This window comes from Anopheles cruzii, chromosome 2, assembly GCF_943734635.1.
Source record: "Anopheles cruzii chromosome 2, idAnoCruzAS_RS32_06, whole genome shotgun sequence".
NCBI classification, from domain to species: domain Eukaryota; kingdom Metazoa; phylum Arthropoda; class Insecta; order Diptera; family Culicidae; genus Anopheles; species Anopheles cruzii.
Genome location: NC_069144.1, coordinates 11,844,252 through 11,861,203, shown reverse-complemented (window position 1 = coordinate 11,861,203; position 16,952 = coordinate 11,844,252). Strand labels below are relative to the sequence as shown.

The 16,952-nt window shown below is 55.4% G+C and overlaps 3 protein-coding genes across 3 annotated transcripts; all 3 read right to left on the bottom strand.

The window, feature by feature from the left end:
* Positions 1-894: 894 nt before the first annotated feature.
* LOC128268605 (spondin-1) lies at positions 895-4,190 on the bottom strand. The gene is made up of 4 exons (XM_053005737.1): positions 3,817-4,190; positions 2,924-3,315; positions 1,766-2,855; positions 895-1,700 (listed from the first exon to the last, which is right to left on the bottom strand). The coding sequence occupies exons 1-4, from the start codon at positions 4,034-4,036 to the stop codon at positions 1,021-1,023; spliced, it is 2,382 nt and encodes a 793-aa protein (XP_052861697.1). The 5' UTR covers positions 4,037-4,190; the 3' UTR covers positions 895-1,020.
* Positions 4,191-4,435: 245 nt separating this feature from the next.
* Positions 4,436-10,536, bottom strand: LOC128268610 (uncharacterized protein KIAA0930 homolog). Its single transcript, XM_053005742.1, has 6 exons — positions 10,132-10,536; positions 8,640-9,229; positions 8,400-8,578; positions 8,063-8,316; positions 5,041-5,190; positions 4,436-4,969 (listed from the first exon to the last, which is right to left on the bottom strand). Exons 1-6 carry the CDS (start codon positions 10,274-10,276, stop codon positions 4,929-4,931), a joined length of 1,359 nt encoding a protein of 452 aa, XP_052861702.1. The 5' UTR covers positions 10,277-10,536; the 3' UTR covers positions 4,436-4,928.
* A 1,740-nt stretch (positions 10,537-12,276) lies between these two features.
* Positions 12,277-16,473, bottom strand: LOC128278439 (zinc finger protein 628-like). Its single transcript, XM_053017168.1, has 5 exons — positions 16,427-16,473; positions 15,451-15,574; positions 14,960-15,385; positions 13,823-14,755; positions 12,277-13,764 (listed from the first exon to the last, which is right to left on the bottom strand). Exons 1-5 carry the CDS (start codon positions 16,471-16,473, stop codon positions 12,277-12,279), a joined length of 3,018 nt encoding a protein of 1,005 aa, XP_052873128.1.
* Between the last annotated feature and the right edge of the window lie 479 nt (positions 16,474-16,952).

Below are 16,952 nucleotides of genomic sequence, written 5' to 3'. Positions count from 1 at the left end.
GGAGGACAGCTCGTCAAGCCCGAGGGCGACACCGTCATCTTCGCCTCGAAAGGCTCACCGCGTCTAACCGCCGTGTGGAGAGGTTTCGGAAGTCCTTTTGTCATACGATACGGTGTCTCAGGGTGGTCAGCTAGAGCCAATTGTTTGCCCGCCGCCTCGATAGAGAAAGAGAGAGAGAGAGAGTGACACCGGTAATAGGTTAACGGTGGTTTTTTAGTTTGATTTTCGTTTCTTTTTGAGTTGTTAGTTCAACAAGCCCGCATCTGGCGGGCTGGCATCACAAATCCCCAATCCCTGGCGATCCGAGGCGATCGGACCACTGCTTATTGGTTAGCGCGAACCTTTCCTATCTGTCGGCTCTCGGTTCGGTCGGGGTGGAAGATTTAAAAGACAATGCAATATATATTTAACGTAGTAACAAATTGAACACCGTGGCGCGCTGCTTTGACCCCCAACGGAGAAGGAGTCCACGGAGAAGGCGTTTGCGGAGTGAAGTGCGGTTGTTGTTGCATATATTTATACACACACACACAGACACACTCACTCACGCACGCACGCATGGTTGAGTTGAGGGCAAAGAGAAGCTCTAGAATTAAGAAGAATTAGCGCGCATCATGGTGCGTGTGTGTGTGTGGTGAACCAATGGCCAATCGCGGCGCGGGGGGTCGGTCGAGAGTAGAATTGTGGAATAAAACCCAAAACAGTGATATCGAAAAGGAGTGCACACGAACGAACAAATCTGAAAGAAAGCGGTGGTTACTGAGCGGTGGTAAGAAAAATGGTGACGTTAATGGTATGCATCTTAGTAACCTTCGAACGCGTGCCACAGAGAGTTACTTTCTTTCGGTCCAGAAGTTACCGGCTTAATTCGCGTACCAGACAGCTTTAGAACAGGCGTTGGCGCTCTTTATTGAACCGGCAGGGACACCGTGTGCTAGGTATACATTTTCTCCTGTATAATCTACTTTATTCTACGCGTTGTGCGGCTACTTTCTTTTGTATTGGAACTTGTTGCCGTCGCTAGGCACACGGCGGTCCGGTGCACTTGCGACGCTTTACGATCCGCGGTGGACACGGTTGACCACCGTTGCGTGGTTGTACGACGATCGTCCGAATCCGCTCCGAACGCCCGGTGCCACAGCTCACCGAGCACGGGCTCCAGTCGGACCAATCGGACAGCACACAGTCGACGGGCAGCGTGTCGTACGGGCTGTTGGACCTCAAATGGCCGTCGTTTTCAGCCGCTGGCGTCACCACGGGCGAAGAGGACCCATCTGTGCCACGGGCACACGTTTGCATACAATCTTCGGCGGTAACAAAATTGTTCCGATTTCCGCGGCAACCACCGTAGTAGAACGGGACACACGTTCCCTGACTGGCGGCGAACGCGTAGCGCTGGTAACGTCCACGGCACGGGCCCGCTTCCGGCTGCTGGGAGCAGATTTCCTGCGCCGTGAACGTATCGTACAGGCAGTCGGTTTTATCGCTGCACGCCCGCTGCTGGTTCAGCTCGATCCGGTTCGTGCACCGTGACTGCTCGTCGGGCGCCAGTAGCAACAGTCGGGTGCGAATCGTCACCCCGCGGCCACACGTCGCACTGCACGGGCTCCAGTCGCTCCAGGGTGTGACGGGGCAGAGCGAATCGGGTGCCTCCATGTCGGTGATGGAACACTCCGGTAGCATGCACTTTTGTTTTTCGACTGAAAAGAACCGCGAAACATTCGTCAGGAACTTGCCGTATCGATCGTCTAGCCAGCGGACTTACCAACACTGATGTGCGGACACTTTTTGCGTCCCGCGTGCTCGACGAACGTTCGCGTACGCATCGTTACGCCAATTCCGCAGCTGACGGAACACTCGGACCACTCGGACCAGTGGGTCGTTCTGCACACGCCAACACCTTCGCCCGTGTCGTCCACGCTGGCCGCCAGTTTGCCGACGTCCTCGGAGCTACCCGCCTCGTCTTCGCCAGCGCCGGCCGCCATCGACTCGGCCGGGCACTCGGCCACCGCAGCCACGCACATCTCCTTCGCGACTAACTGTCGGGCACAGGGCACCGCGAGTGCCCGTTGGGCCGGTTGCAGATAGTCGCGCGTTCGCATCCGGATACCCTTGCCGCACGTCACCGAGCACGGCGTCCAAGGGCTGTACTCGCTGGTGGCACATTCGGGCCGTGTCTCTTCCTCACTGTTTTCCGCCAACTCCAGCACTTGCGCCTGAAGGAACGCTTCGTCGCAGTTCTGAGGCATGACGCGATCGCGCCTAAGGTAAAGCCGTGCCAGCGGCGTCATGCTGGTCGACTGGGGATCGTAGAACGGGGCCCGTGGGTCCTCCGGGTAGAGCGTGGTGATGCGATGCATCCGCTCGCGTGGTTGTGTTTCCGCGTTGGCCGACATGTAGCTAATGCCACTGTCCGTTCCGGCGTCCCACGGGAACAGGTCGATGTCGAGTGACTCGGTCCACGTGCAATCCGCCCGGCACAGGTCTAGACCGGCCACACCGACCACCCAGTCGGGCGAAGGGCCGAACATGGAGGCGAGCGACACTTTGTGGTGCTTCCGGTCGACCCGGAAGTTGGACGTCGTGTTGGCGTTGACCCGCGGGTACCACAGACCGGCGGCCTTGAAGAGCGTCCGCAACCGGTTGGACTTGGCACGCAGCTCCTCCTCCAGCAGCCGCACCGAGCCCCACTCGGCCAGCATCCGGAAGCCGTCGGTGGCGATATGGTTCTCGCCCCAGAACGAAAAGTTCGTTTCGTGCGACGCACCGATCACGTCGGAAAAGTGCGTCAACCAGATCGCGAACGGATAGTCCCGAGGGTGCGTTTCGTTCGACCAGATGCCTTCGAAGGTGAACTTCAAAAACGACGAAACCGATTAGAACCGGATGGGGACTGACCGGGAACAAGGATGATTACACTTACGCTGTACTTTGCTTCGTCGCAGGCGCAGCACTCTCCCTTCCGGAGCCTTGGCTCGGGTTTGTCCTCGCACAGCACCCGGGTAAGGGCACCATCATCGGCGTACCACTGTTGCTCGCTTTCGTAGACCATGGCGGAAATGCTCACGCACCCGGAGCCGGCTGCCGGTGCGACCCACATTACCTGAATCTCCGACTTGGGGAAATCGTCCGCCTGCGTGACCGTGTTGACGCACTGCTCGTGGAACTTGGTGAGCGAATCGCTAAACAGCTGAAAACGCCCGACACGCTTCGGGCCGCCGACGTGCGTGCGCACACCATTCTTGGCCTGCGCCACCAGCGTGAAGTGCGTGAACTGTTGCAGCTTTGCGTGCGTTCGCGAACCGACGATAAATACTGGGACGGGAGACGGGGCGGGATAGAGAAAAAGTGGTCGGTAAGTGTTCAAAGTAACGCTCATGCGAGATCACTGCTTTGGTTGGCACAATTGTCGCGTACAGAGATCGCGTATGCTCCGTAGCACAAAGTAGTGGTGGCGCCCCTCAGAAGCGATGGTTATCTTTTGCTTTGCACTTTGCACACCTCGTCGTAACGCAAGTGACTCGGTGATGCCATTACTCGGAGCCGCCGTGGGCCGCTCGCAATTATCAGCGATGGGCTAGTTCTTGGCTCGTAATTCACAATTACCCCCTTATCATAGAACTCGATTCGAGTCCTCGAACGTTCATTCCGTTCATTTTGAGTTCATTTTGCTATAGCTTTCTCTTTCTGCCCTCTCTCTTGCTGTATTCGGCTTTCTCTCTTGTTGTGTTCACTCGAACGGTAGAATTTCCGTTCGAGAACCATAATAGGGGGGTTAGACCCAGAGACGTGCGCGGTGTGCGCGTCATCACTTACGGTTGTAAATTTTGCCCGCCTCGTATCCCTGCGGTTCGTCGCGGATGGCCAGACGGTACCCGTTGTCTCCCGGTTGCTTCGGGGTGGCGACCAATCGCCCATCCAACGACGGAACTTTGCTACACGCCTCCGACTGCTGCCCGGCAACGATGGTGACGGCCAGAATCGTCACGACACCCGCGATCCCGCGAAACGACGGTGGCCACTTTCCGCGGGCCATACTTACGACACTGCCCCTGTCCGAACGATCGATCGCTTATCAGAGGCACTCTCTTTTTTGGGTCCACAGCCCTGATTTCACTGAACGAAGACTGATAAGAACGCCTTTTACCGCGTGCAGCACACCGAACGTGGTGTGATCCTCCCAAGTGGCCAGACGGTTGATTGACGACTGAAAGAGCGTGTATGGAGCGAGCGCTAGAGATTGTGATGCCGCGTTCCGTTCGGTGGCTGCAGGATGCACACGGGGATTATCTCCTCAGCCTCACTATCAACAAGATGTCGATGGCCGTCAATGTTCTCGCCGCGATTGGTTCATTATCTTGGCTCTAGCGCCAACTTTAGTGTCAAATGAAATGTGCGCCACTCGGCCGTTAAAGTTTACGCTGTAAATGCTGTTTATTTCCATCCATTTGTCTTTTCACTTGCTCTTTCACTACGCGCGACTACGCGGGCCGAGAACTTAAAATTTAAACGCAGCAAGAGAAAAAAAAGGAAATGGTACAAATTTAACCAATTAAACGTAAAAAACAATATGAACAAATCTGGTTTGGATCCGGGTATTGGATTCGAAAACTGCGTTCACCTGACTAGTCTTGTGTCCCCCGCAAGGCGTCCATAGTACTTCGTTTGCCTCGCTGTGAGATTCGAGGGGAGTTTTGGGCTACATTATCACATAATCGCGCGAACTTGAAGTGAAAAATAGGCACAGCTTAAAAGGGCGGCCCCCAATCGAAGGACAGGAACGCGTACGATCGCAACGCAAGCAATTCCGCTTCACGCGTGTGACTAGTTTTCTGTTCGATGCTGCCTATGCTTATAGTTTATGATGGCCAAAGGGGCGAAATACGGTCCTTTTTAGGCTTCGTGTGACGTGCCCGTTCAATTGCACTCTAGAATGTTAGGATCGGTTGCTCCCGGTGGTCCAGCAAATCTGTAAAATAGGGGGACCGCGGAAGGTTTATTCTCACTGCGTCAGGGATGCGATCGATGATCGACACTCACCCTTCGCTATGCTCCACCAGGGAAGCGTAACGTACGTAAGGAACGCATTAAGCGGTGTCGACTGCTGCCGTCGGTTCTCCTTCCAGAAATGGAACGTTTGCGTGAATCCCTTCGTGGTCCAGAGCGGATTGTAGGCTCCGTCGTCTAGTTCTGTGGAGAAATGGGGAGCAAAGGGGGTGGGCGAGGTTTATTAAATGTGGAACAGGCACAGCGTCAGGCATCTCGTGTGCCCGCTTTCAAGTGCGATCGTGTGATGATCTACGAGGAAAGTGAAGCACGGCAAAGCAACGACTAGACAGCGAACGGCAAGCGGGTGTTTGGCAAACCTTTGTCACCCTGGCTTCGCCGGGGATGGTGGTAATCGCACAGGTAGTAGATGTTAGTTCCATCCGGAGTGCGTCGCATCGGGATGCCTTCGACAGCAGCACCCTCGCTGGCACCACCAGCATCGCCGCCATCGGGCTGCATCACCGGTCGGACGTAGAAACTGTTGTAGGTTAGCTTCTTCATCTTCGGCAGCGTTGAGCAGCCCTTTTTGGCCCTCAAATCCTTCAGTGCGGCCCAAATGGCACGATTACTCAGTTCGCTGTCCTCCGTCGTCTCATCTCCAGCTGTCGTCGCAGTGGCTTCCCCCGGGTTCCCATTAATATCACGTTCCGGTGGGGGACATTCCGTTGTGGCAGGATCTTGTTGGTCGCCGATCGGCTGGTCGATCGACTTCGCTTTCCTCTTTACCACATCATCCGCCGCTAGCTGTGCGTGTTGATCGCGATCGCAGCGATCCTTCTCACTCGTTGCACCTCCATTTTGCTTGGCCACCGGTGGTTCGACCCGGTCCGGTTTAGGGTCCGATTTTCGTTTATCGTCCTTTTTGCTGGATGCTGGTCCGGTGGTGGCGGCGGCGGATGCTGCGGATGAAGATTTGCTTCGGCGGTAGATCATCGAGAACCGTCCGCCTCCTCCTGCCACGGTTGCGGTTCGTTCCGTGGCGAGCGTCGATCGGATTGTAGCGCCGGAAGTACGCCGGTCCCGGTGTTCCTTGATGTGTGTGGCGGCCACCACGACGGTGGCTTTCGATCGTTCGTTTCCATTATTGCTGCCGGTCCGTTCGGCGGGGAACTCCTCTTTCCCGTTTACCCGAATCATCTGCTTCGTATCGAGTAGCTCCACGTCCGGCTTAGCGGTGGTGGTGGCCATCCGTTCGTCGGCGGAAGCGATCACCGAAAGATCGCCACCATCACCGGTGAACCCGTTCAGCGAAACGGCATCATCGGCGAGCTCAAACTCTTCGGTGGCCTCCGTGGCTTCCGGTGCGGCAGCCGCTGCTGCGCTCGACCGCTGCCCTCCCCGGCCTTGGGCGTTATTGTTAATGTGGTTACTGTTGGTACAGGAACTTCCTTTAGACCGTGCGTCGCCCGTCGTCGTCGTCGAGTTGGATTTGTTCTCGCCGTTGAATCGTTTCGAGCGAAAGATGGGCGTACTAAGGCGCTTCTTGGGACTTTGCGCCGGTCGCGAGCTGTTATCCCGCTTTTTGACCGCCGGCCCAGTGGCCTGGGCAGTTGCGGTCTTTTTCTTGCCCTTTTCAGTGTTCTTTGATGCCGGACCCGGAGAAGCGGTGGCGGTGACAGGCGGCCGAACCTTGGCACCACCGGCAAACTCAAGTTCGCTCTCCACGATCAGCACGTTGCGATGGCTTAGGAGTGGCGATCGGCCCTTGCTGACGGTGGCCAAACAGGCGGGTGAATCATGCAGTTCGAGCGACTGTAGCCTCAGTCGGTCCGCTTCTTCGATTGCCTCTCCGTCCGGGGGTTCCGTCGATCGTCGGCCTTCGCCGGTGCCCTTTGGCTGACAGTTTGGGCACGGTGTGTATACGTCGGACATTTGCACCGAGTCGGTTTCGTCCCCTGCCCTCCTACCGCACCGCTTGGCCAGTCCAAAGCAGTTGCAACAGGACGACGCGCTGGCGGCGGCCGTGCTGTTGGGCCCTTTCGGCACACCGCTACTGTTGGCGCATCGTTCGGACAGGGCGTCGGCTTTGGGTGGATGCGGCCCCACACCGGACGAGGCAACTCCTACCGACGCCAGTTTCGTGTCCGAGATGGAGGAGGAAGCAGGACGATCTATTCGTGACGTGACGCGTGACGGAACGCCATGGGATGGGCCGAAAAACGGGACAATTGTCAACAGAGAAACGGTTGGTGTGCGTCGCGGAGAGCAACAGAGCCAGTGAGAGAGAGAGAGAGAGAGAAAGAGAGAGAAAAGAAGAAAAAATATAAGAAATCTGGACGAGGACGTGACTGTAACACAAAACAGGAAACAGGAGAACCAATCGATACAGGTAATAGCAGCTAACGAAAGGGATCGTAGGGACAGCAACCGAAAAGAAAGGTATGGCTGGGGTGCCACTTTCACTACGGCATTTCTGGATACTTCTAGCGAGCGACTACTACTTCAGCTTCAGAGCGCACGAAAAAGGATCGTTTGGGGTCTGAAGGGTCTAAAGAACATAAAAATGTGCGGTCCTGCGGCCACGTCTCTGAGGTAGAGGTAGAGGAACGGGTGGTTCGTTTTAAGGATCGTTCCCTTCTTTTCCCGTCAAGCGATCGTCCTGCTTCCGATACCAGATATGTGTGAGGTTCTTCTTTCGACCGACCAGAGGACAGATGTCTCTCCGAACGCGCTTAATCTACGGGTGCACAACGGGATTTAGAGCACAAGCTGCTGCCACGTCAAAGCGATCGTTGCTTGTGGAGCGCCTCAGGATCGGATTTTGGTGGCCAAAAAGCAAAGGCTATATCACAGGGGGACGCAAAAAGCGCAAAATGATAACGAGCAACCAAAAACTCTGTACACTCCAGTCCATGCACAACCAGTGGCCAGAAAGTGAAACTCGGAGCTGCAAAAATGTCCTTTCAGTCCTTTCAAAAAAGTCATTCCTTTCCTTTTCCAAGCATTGCACACAAACAGAGAAAGAGAGAGAGAGAGAGAAGCACAGAGAGGACAACGAGAGTGGGCATCTTACCATCACGCAAGTCGCCGGCCTCGATCTCCGACACCTCGTTGGCCAGACAGTCGAGCCCTTCGTTCTCGGAGCGTGCCTTCGAGCCACCGTACGCGGACGTCGATGAATCGGACGCGGTCTTCGTTCGCCATCCGTACCGGTTGAAGTTGTTCAGATTGGCGCTCGGGTCGCTCAGCCGCCGCTGGTGCCGATAGTTGTAGTACTCCTCGCAGTCTTCCTCCCATTCCGAGTCCCACATGTCGGTTGCACAGAAGCTATCACGCCCGGGGGTTGGGGGATGGAGAAAACACATTAATGACCACCCAATCTCATGCCGGACCGGTTTTCCGGTACCTACCCCGGTTCGCTGGTGGGTGTTTCTACGCCGGACCCTTTCGGTTTCGTAACGGCCATTTCGGCGTGCCCCTTTCCTTGGGGGCCCTTCATCCGCACAAACTCGCAGCGCGTCTGCGGCCCACCGGAGCTGAACAGGCCAAAGGACATTCGCTGCGCTACCTTCGAACCGAGGCTCGATTGCTACGGAAAAATGGTGGGACATTAACCAACCCATCCTGGTTCAAGGGCACGCCGAACTTACCCTAGCGTCGTAGACCCGTTTCAGTGCATCGTAGCGGATTGAGCCGAGAAAGATCACGCCCTGAACGGTGCCATCGCGATCGGTGGCCACCAGCTCGACGCACACCATCTCGCCGTCGCGCACCAGTATATCGTGGAACACTTCGTCAAAGTTGTCCACCATGAAGCAGATGTGCGGATACGTGATCTCCTCGCTGTCGCCCTTGGTGTCCATCTTTCGGCGACTCGGCGAAGCGTACACCTTCTGCGAGTGGCGCCGCAACACCTGGAGCTCCTTCGGGGACGTGCGCGTACAGATTGCCAGCGTGAGCGTGTAGTTGAACTGGTGGATCACCAGGTTCAGGTAGACCGTTTCCTCCCAGTCCACGTCCGGATCGCCGATCGGCAGTTTGCGCGAGTCCTTCCGGAACACTTCGATCTCCGTCTCGTACTTGGGCATCGCCCGGGACGAACCTTTGATGTGTTTTTTGCGCACAAAGAACAGCAGATCGTCGCAGTCGATACTGTGCTCCGGCTCGGACTGGAAGAGGAAGTGACGCACGAACAGGTCCGTCCAGTACGTGGTTCCTTGCAGTACCACGAATCCACCATCTGAGAAGAGGGAAAGGCAACGAAAGCATGTCCCAAATAATTTCGTATCTCTGTCCGACCGATAATAGGGTCCGAAGAAGGGCGCCCCACTCGATGCCATTCCGAATGGATCGATAATGTTGACGACGGACCGTTATGGAACAAAGCCTGCCCAGAGTGTGCAGAAAGGTTGCTCTGATTTGATTGACCGTTTTTGGCCTCGCAAATGAAATATTGGCATGTTTTTACGACCTTCATTACGAGTTCTTTTCCGTGCTCGAGCGAGTCGTTCCGATTGAAAGGAGATATACCATGGTGATGATGCGCTACTGGTGATGATTAATCAGCAGCGCTGCGCTACTATGAGTAATCCATGCAAGCCATGAACTTGTTTGCTAAAATCACCACCGCTAAAAGGGGATTTACAATTTCATTGCAGTTGGCTTCAGGGCAGTGTATTTGGATAAATACGTTAACTTTTAGCCTTCCATTGCTATGAATAGTAACTCCTTTTTTCATTTTCTTCATAGCAGCAATCCCCGACACGGACAGAGTTCGAGGTGAATAAAAAGCCGGTCAACGGAGGATTAAAATGTTTGACATTCCATCTGTGCGGCCACTCTCAATGGGAGTGCTAGGACGATTATGGATGTCAGTTATCCTCCCGATGTGCGTGTGTGTGCGTGTTGGCCACCGCACACGAATATTGCGCAGATTCGAACGTTTCACTCACACGCTGGCCCGTGAGCCGTTCGGGAAAAAATCGATAATCGACACACCGTTTTCGGTCCACGATCGCAGTTGGCGACGAATTGACAAAACGCAAATCGCGTCTTTCGAATCAAGTGTTCCCGAGAAATTATCATCCCGTTCCGGGAACTCTTTTACCTGGTTTCCCCAGGGGAACCGCCCAAGACACTAACCATCTTTTAGCAGCTGTCGCATCTCCTTCGTACGCTGGAAGTTGATTTCCTCTAGCAGCAGCTGGAGAGCGGTTTGTGGCGATTTAAGCAAGGCTGCGGCGGCCGATGCTGATCCGCCGAGGCCACCACCGCTGACCACCGACATGGTGAATGCCCGCCGTTGGTCGTCCACCGTAGAACCGGGGGGGTTGTTGAAGGGCGTTCCGCGAAAGCCGCTTGCCGTCAGAGAGATTTGGCCCGCCCCTGTCCGTGCCCCTCGGGCTTACACGGTGCAGCAGAATGGAAGGTGAACGACAGACGTAACAGATTCACCGGCATACCCCAGCTGGACACAGCAGCACCGCACGAACACCCATTGCAGCCAGACCCAGGACACAGGAACTGGACAGCCGATTGCCGATTGTTTCACTTCTTTCCCACCGGAAACGAACCGGTCGAAGTCGTTCTCAGTCTTTTTGCGTTTCTATACTCGGAAGAGCTGCTTGCCCGTTGTCCGTGCGTCTCCACCGAAACTGTGTCGATAACTGAATTCCGCTCTCCCCGTACGGACACGGATTGTGTTTTCATTGGGCTCTTTCACGAGATAATGTGAGACATATGGATGTGTGCGTGACCGTGTCGTTGTGGAGCACTGTTTGCGATTGCGCAATTGTTTGTGAGCGATGTTTTCCAACAAAAAGACCCGGCGAAGAAAAGGCGTCGTGACGGAACACGGAACACAACACAAACCTGCCAAAGAACGGGAGAAAGAGACAACAGCTGGATTGAGTGAGCGAGAGACCGGCGTGTAAACATTGTCATGCGTTACTGCTATGTCACGCTCCGTAACGCTCCGTAACGTGATTTTGAACGTTGGTGATTTTTGATCGTTGGTGATATTTCATTTTGGGGACTTTTCTGTGAGCAAAATAACACACACAGCGCGCGTATAGTTTACATCTTTATTCGATTCTTTCATCGCTTCCTTCCTATGGCATTTTTGTAGATTCGCGTAAGTAATTTCAAACTTCCATAAGTCGAGGGCCCGCAGCAAAGGGCTACTCTGGCAGGCATCGTGCATCCCTCTGCTCTGGCCGCTCCCTGTTTACTTAATACTTAACTTCATTTAAGATTTGTTGCTTTCGTTCACCGACTACAACTCTCGCTGTTTTCTTCTATTTTGTATTGTGTTTGTTGTACATTCTCTTCTTGCTTTGTGCACGCGATCGCACGAAGCGATCGCCAGCGAACACCGGAGGAGGTGTACATGTTTTCGAAACATCACCAAACATCTCCCCAGTGTTGGCCGAATTCTTTCTGCCCGAACCGGCTGAAAGGTTAGTGTACTCGTTCATGGCTCTACCCCATCTTGGAGTCCTAAGCGTGTACATTCGTAAAGAAAATGCATCGTAATTCTATGTATATGCGTGTGTGAGTGTGTGTGCAGAAATATGATGGCCTCGAAAGAAAATTAATCGAAACAGACAGGAAATGTCCCCTTAAAACCTACGCCGGAATCTCCCAGGTGGGAAGAGTCTACACGGAGACGAGAGGTCACACCGGTTGTTGACTGACGTATTGCCAATGACGACGGGGGAGGAAAGGAAAACATAGTTTTACTCTACTTAGCGTGGGTTCACGCTGCAAAATACCTAGTTATACTATATGATATATACTATTATCTACGTCGCTAGGGGTCCTCTACAGGGGCATTAGACAAGGTTTGGACAATTTTGTTTCGCTTAACCAATAATACCTGATACGAATACAAAACGCGGGTTTGCTATCGGATTCGACTATCTACTACGGCACATGAATATAACTCACTTGGTGGGCGAGGATTTCTTATCAAACAAGAGACTGGGATCGCTGTGATGGCAGCCAATGGCGCTATACGAAACCAAAAGAGAAATAAAAGCGCAAAAAGGAAGTGACCGTGGTTCTAAGCCTCAGCCGACCACCTACCGAGGACAAGCTAATTAATCAGACTTATCATCTTCCGCTTTTGCCACTCACAGTGCGCAGTGTAGGAACCTCTAGCTTAGGAGGATGCCAGCCGCCTGTCCGGGCGAAACGTCACGTCATGTTTCCCGTCCGGGGGCGCGTCCGGCGCAAAAATATTTACAGTTACAATAGAGAGATGTGACACCCCACGGGGTGAGAGGACTACAGTGAGAGTCGGCCCGCCGATTGGACCAGACGCACTGACGTTCCGGCTGCTGCGTTTGGATCAGTTTCCGCGCTCGACGCTGCACCGTCGTCGCCGAAGGAGAAGCTATCGGACAAGTTTTTCATCACACAGCGCCTCCGATGGATCTTCAGGCCAGCGTACAGCTTGAAGGTGGCCTTGCACAGGTCGCACTTGTGGGGCCGCTCGTTCGAGTGCAGCTTCCGGTGCGTGATCAGGTTGGACGGGTGCACGAAGGCGCTCGAGCAGAGGTCACACTTGTAGCGCCGTTCGCCCGTGTGCGTCCGGATGTGGATGAGCAGATAGTCTTTTCTCTTGAACCGCTTGTGGCACTCGGTACACTTGAACGGCCGGTCGGCGGACGGGATGAACGAGACCGCCTCGTTGCGCGCAAAGTGGCTCAGCACGTGCTGCTCGAGGTACGTCGCATCGTCGAAGCTGATGGCACAAATTTCACACTTTCGCACCGGGCCTTTCCGTCCTGCTGCGGCCACCGCAGCCGCCACCGCCCCTAGCGATCCATTGCCGGAGGACGATTCGGAGGATGTAAGTCCCAGTTCGCCTTCACTGTCGCCGAGCGATTCCGAAGACGCACCACCATCGGCCGCTTCGGCCGCCGGTTGCCGATCCTCTTTCGAACCGCCTTCATTTTCTCCGGCGCTAGAGGAAGAAGCGGATTCGCTGCCACTGCGGGCACCATCGCCAGGGCCACCACCGGCGCCACCGCTACCTTCGGGGTGCTGGTCATCGTCCCCGCTCGAGCCGGAGAACTTGATCTTGAGTGTGTGGTGCGTTGTGTTGTGTTTGCGCATGTGCGCCTGCAAATTGAGCTCACACTTGAACACCTTGTTGCAAATCCGGCAGCTGCGGACCCGATTGACCAGCGCGTCGTTCTCGTGGGTCGCTTCGTGCACGCGCAGCAGCTCCTCGGTGCGGAACCGCTTCGAACACTTGGTGCACTGGTGCTCCGGGGGCGTCACGTTCATCAGATCGGCCACATCCGGTTCGAACGAGTGGCGCCGTTTCAACCCACCGGCTCCGTTTGCTGTCGGTGACAGAAACAACAGTGGCTGCGGACAATCGGGGGTTCGATTGGTCGCCGGTGCCGGCGCCGGTCGTATGTCCGCCTGCGTGGAGTGATACACGATCTGCATGTTGCCGTGCATCGGGTGCAGCCGAGTTGCGCCAGTGACGCCAGTGACCATCGAGGAACTGCCGTGTTCACTTGTGCCGACATTCCGAAGCATCAGTGGTTTCAGCAGCGAAGGTGGTCGCCCATCGGGGGCCACCGTCTGCGCCTGATGCTGCGGGATGGCAGCGGCCGACCCGAGCACGACACCACCACCGTTCTGATTGGACCCGTTCGCACCGTTGTGCAGCTCCATGTGGGCGTTGAGGTCATCGAGAAAGTGGAATATCTGCATGCAGTAATCACACCGGAACAGTATTACGGTGCCTCGGTTGGACTGCAATGGGGACGAGGGGAATTAGAATCGACTACTCGGCAGGCAAACACTACCTTACCTCTTTTTCCTCCTCTTGGCCCTCCGAAGCTTCCTCCATCATTAGTAGCTCGCGAGGATCGGTCACGATCATGTCTTCATCGAACGGTTCCTGCTTTACGCCGTCGGGAAGCTCCTGTTTGATGTCCACCGGTGGCTGCACCGGGATCGGTATGTCGGCAGCAGTTTCCGTGGCCAACGGTTCCCGCCGCGATCCATCCAGTATCATCTGCTCGTCACCGGGTTCCGGAAGTGGATGTGGGTGATGCGGTGGATGCCTTTGGGCCTCCTCACTGGACTCCCCCACTAGGCGACACTCTCCGTCTCTCCTCCCGTGGCCGCTCTCCTCTTCACCTTCGTCACCCTCTTCGATGTCACTTCCGGTCACGAGTAGACCGCTACTGTCGGCAGTGTTCCGCGGTTCCTGCGTCGTGCCCAGCTGCTGCTGCTGCTGCTGCTGCTGCTCCTCGTCTTCGAGCTCAATCTTGACGAAATTGGCCGCATCGAGCAGCGGTTCGTCCATCTGCAGGTCTTCCAGCGCGACACCCCGGTGCGCATCACGCATATGGGCCTCGAGCTCCTCGTACTCGATGAACGATTCCTGGCAAACGCGACAATCGAACGATCGCAGCTTCCGGTGGGCCCGCCGATGGTACTTGAGCGTCGAGGGCGATATGAAGCTCTTCAGGCAAACCAGGCAGTTGTACAGGTTGTCCCCGGTGTGGGCCCGCTGGTGGATCTTCCAGTTGGACCGATCGTTGAACCGCTTCCCACAGTACTCGCACTCGTACAGGTTCTCCTCCGTGTGGAGCTTCAGATGGCGCTTCAGGGTGTAAGCGTTGCGGAACGTGCGCTTGCACACCATACACTGGAAGCGACCGTCTTCCAGTTGCACCGACAGACCCATCAGTTTGTGTGCCGAAAGGTGCCGCACATGATCGAGCGCCATTGGAGGCATAATACCATGCAGGGTTGTTGTTCCTTCGTTCTGCTGCTGCTGATGTTGCTGCTGTTGCTGCTGTTGCTGCTGCTGCTGCTGCTGCTGCTGCTGCTGCAGCTGCTGCAGCTGCTGCAGCTGGTGAAGCTGGTGCTGCTGGCTGGCGAGCAGATTTTTGGCCACACGAATCATGCCCATCGAGGAAGAAGGTGTCGAGGTTACGGGCTCCGGGTCGTCCGGATCCTTACGAGGACGCACACCGAGCGTCGACAGTTGAGTCAAGGCAATGCTCACCATCGATTCGGGAGTTTCGGGAACCGTCGTCTGTGTGGTGGATGATGGTTCCGTTTCGTCGACTGGCGCGACGACGATCGCCGGCCCATTGGGTTGCTCGCTGCGTACTTCGCCATCTTCCTCGTCGATTTCACTGGCGTACTGCAGTGTTGGTTCTGCCGGCGGGTTCAGTTTATCACCGACCGAGAACCGACCGATGTCCCGATGCGCCGCTTTGCGACTCCGCTCCATGCCGAACAGATTGTGCAGAATGGTATCATTTTCGACACACTTTTCCCGGAACCGGTACCAATCGCTGAGCTGCTGCTCGCAAAGCGAACAGATGGCCACTGGAAACACATCAAAATGATCCACCTGGAAGCGAGGGAATGTTAATGTGATTTGTGAAAGACAAAAGCATGGAGATCATCACTATTTACCTCCACCGTCGTGCAGTCGTAGATCTTCCGCAGTAGATCGTTGTCGATCCCATGCTCGCTGGAGAAAAATCGTGTTAGCTTCCGTTCCTTCGACAGACACAGGCGGCATAGGTTGCGCGAATCGCTGGACATGGCGTAAAGAAGGCATAAAAAGACAATTAAACTCATGAGCTTCAACAATGGAGCCACCGCCGGGTAATAAAGGTTGCTTTGACGCTGCGCTGAAGGCGCATGTGCTTGATCGCAGGAGGTATACGAATGAGTAACCAGCAGAAAACGTAAACACAATCACGTCAGCCTTGCGCACACTAATACACCGGAGCCTAGTTAGTGTGCGGCGATCGGCGGTACTTCGCTCGCGACACAAAGCCACCGCCGTGCGCGCGCGGCAAGGTCAATTATGCTCTCCAGAGACGGCCGCCGATCAACCGCACACACACACACACACACATCATATGCGCAGCGGACACGAGACGCCGGTCGCGTGTAGAAAGTATACACATAGTACACTTCCCATTGACAGAGCCCCCACTCACCGGGGGGCCATTGAAGAACTGGCGCGAGAGCGAGAAAAGCATCGCAGACGAAAAGGTGCGCAATAATAGAGCGGACCGGGTTGAGGGCGGACGAAACAATGCACTCACACACACGCACGCGAGGATACTCTTTTGTGGTCTCTTCGTGCGGTGCGGTGCCGCGTCGCTCGTATTACGCACACTTTACACCGGCCAACACCAACGCGTTGTTTTTGAACCCGTTCTTGTTATTCCCCCCACCCGCGTGTCCTCTTCTGTTTGCCGTGCTGCGCCGCTCGACAGAAACACAGCAAAGAAGAAAACCGCACCACTCTTGACCGGAAACGTGACGACTCTCTCGGCCATCGCGCGCTATTGTGTTGCTATGAGACGGAGGCCTACTGTAAGTAAAAACGGGTCGGACGATTACGATACATCCATCCTGGCGACACTATACTTACGGGACAAGGGATTTGCGTTTAAGCAAGCGTTGACTGCTGCGAGACATTGTTTCGAAGCGGCGGCGGCGGCTGCTGTGTAGCTAAGCGACCGTATCCTTTGTGTAAAAGTTCCACCCGGGTCCGGCCAACACCGATTAGTGTGTTGCGATGCCGCACACCGGTGATCTTGTTTGTTTCTTAAATCACTCCGTTACACCTGACACTCGCGGCGATCGTCGTCGTCGTCGTGCGCTCACTGTCTAGCCGCATCCGTTCGGTAAACAATGCCAACAAACGGCGGAAGTAACAAAGTAACCGCACACCCGTTCACCCGTGTGTGTCCTTCCGGAGCGCATCCCGACCGACCGTCGACTGATCAAACGCGGACACAACCGAACGCCGATTTAGTGTGGTCGTGTTGCGCACCCAATACACGGAGACACTCTGTTCAATGTGTGTGCGCGCCCGCACTTGAAAACACAACGCGCCTCCGTCGCCACAAACCGTCCTCGGGAACGGGTTACGGAAACATGGCCGTTGGCCCCGG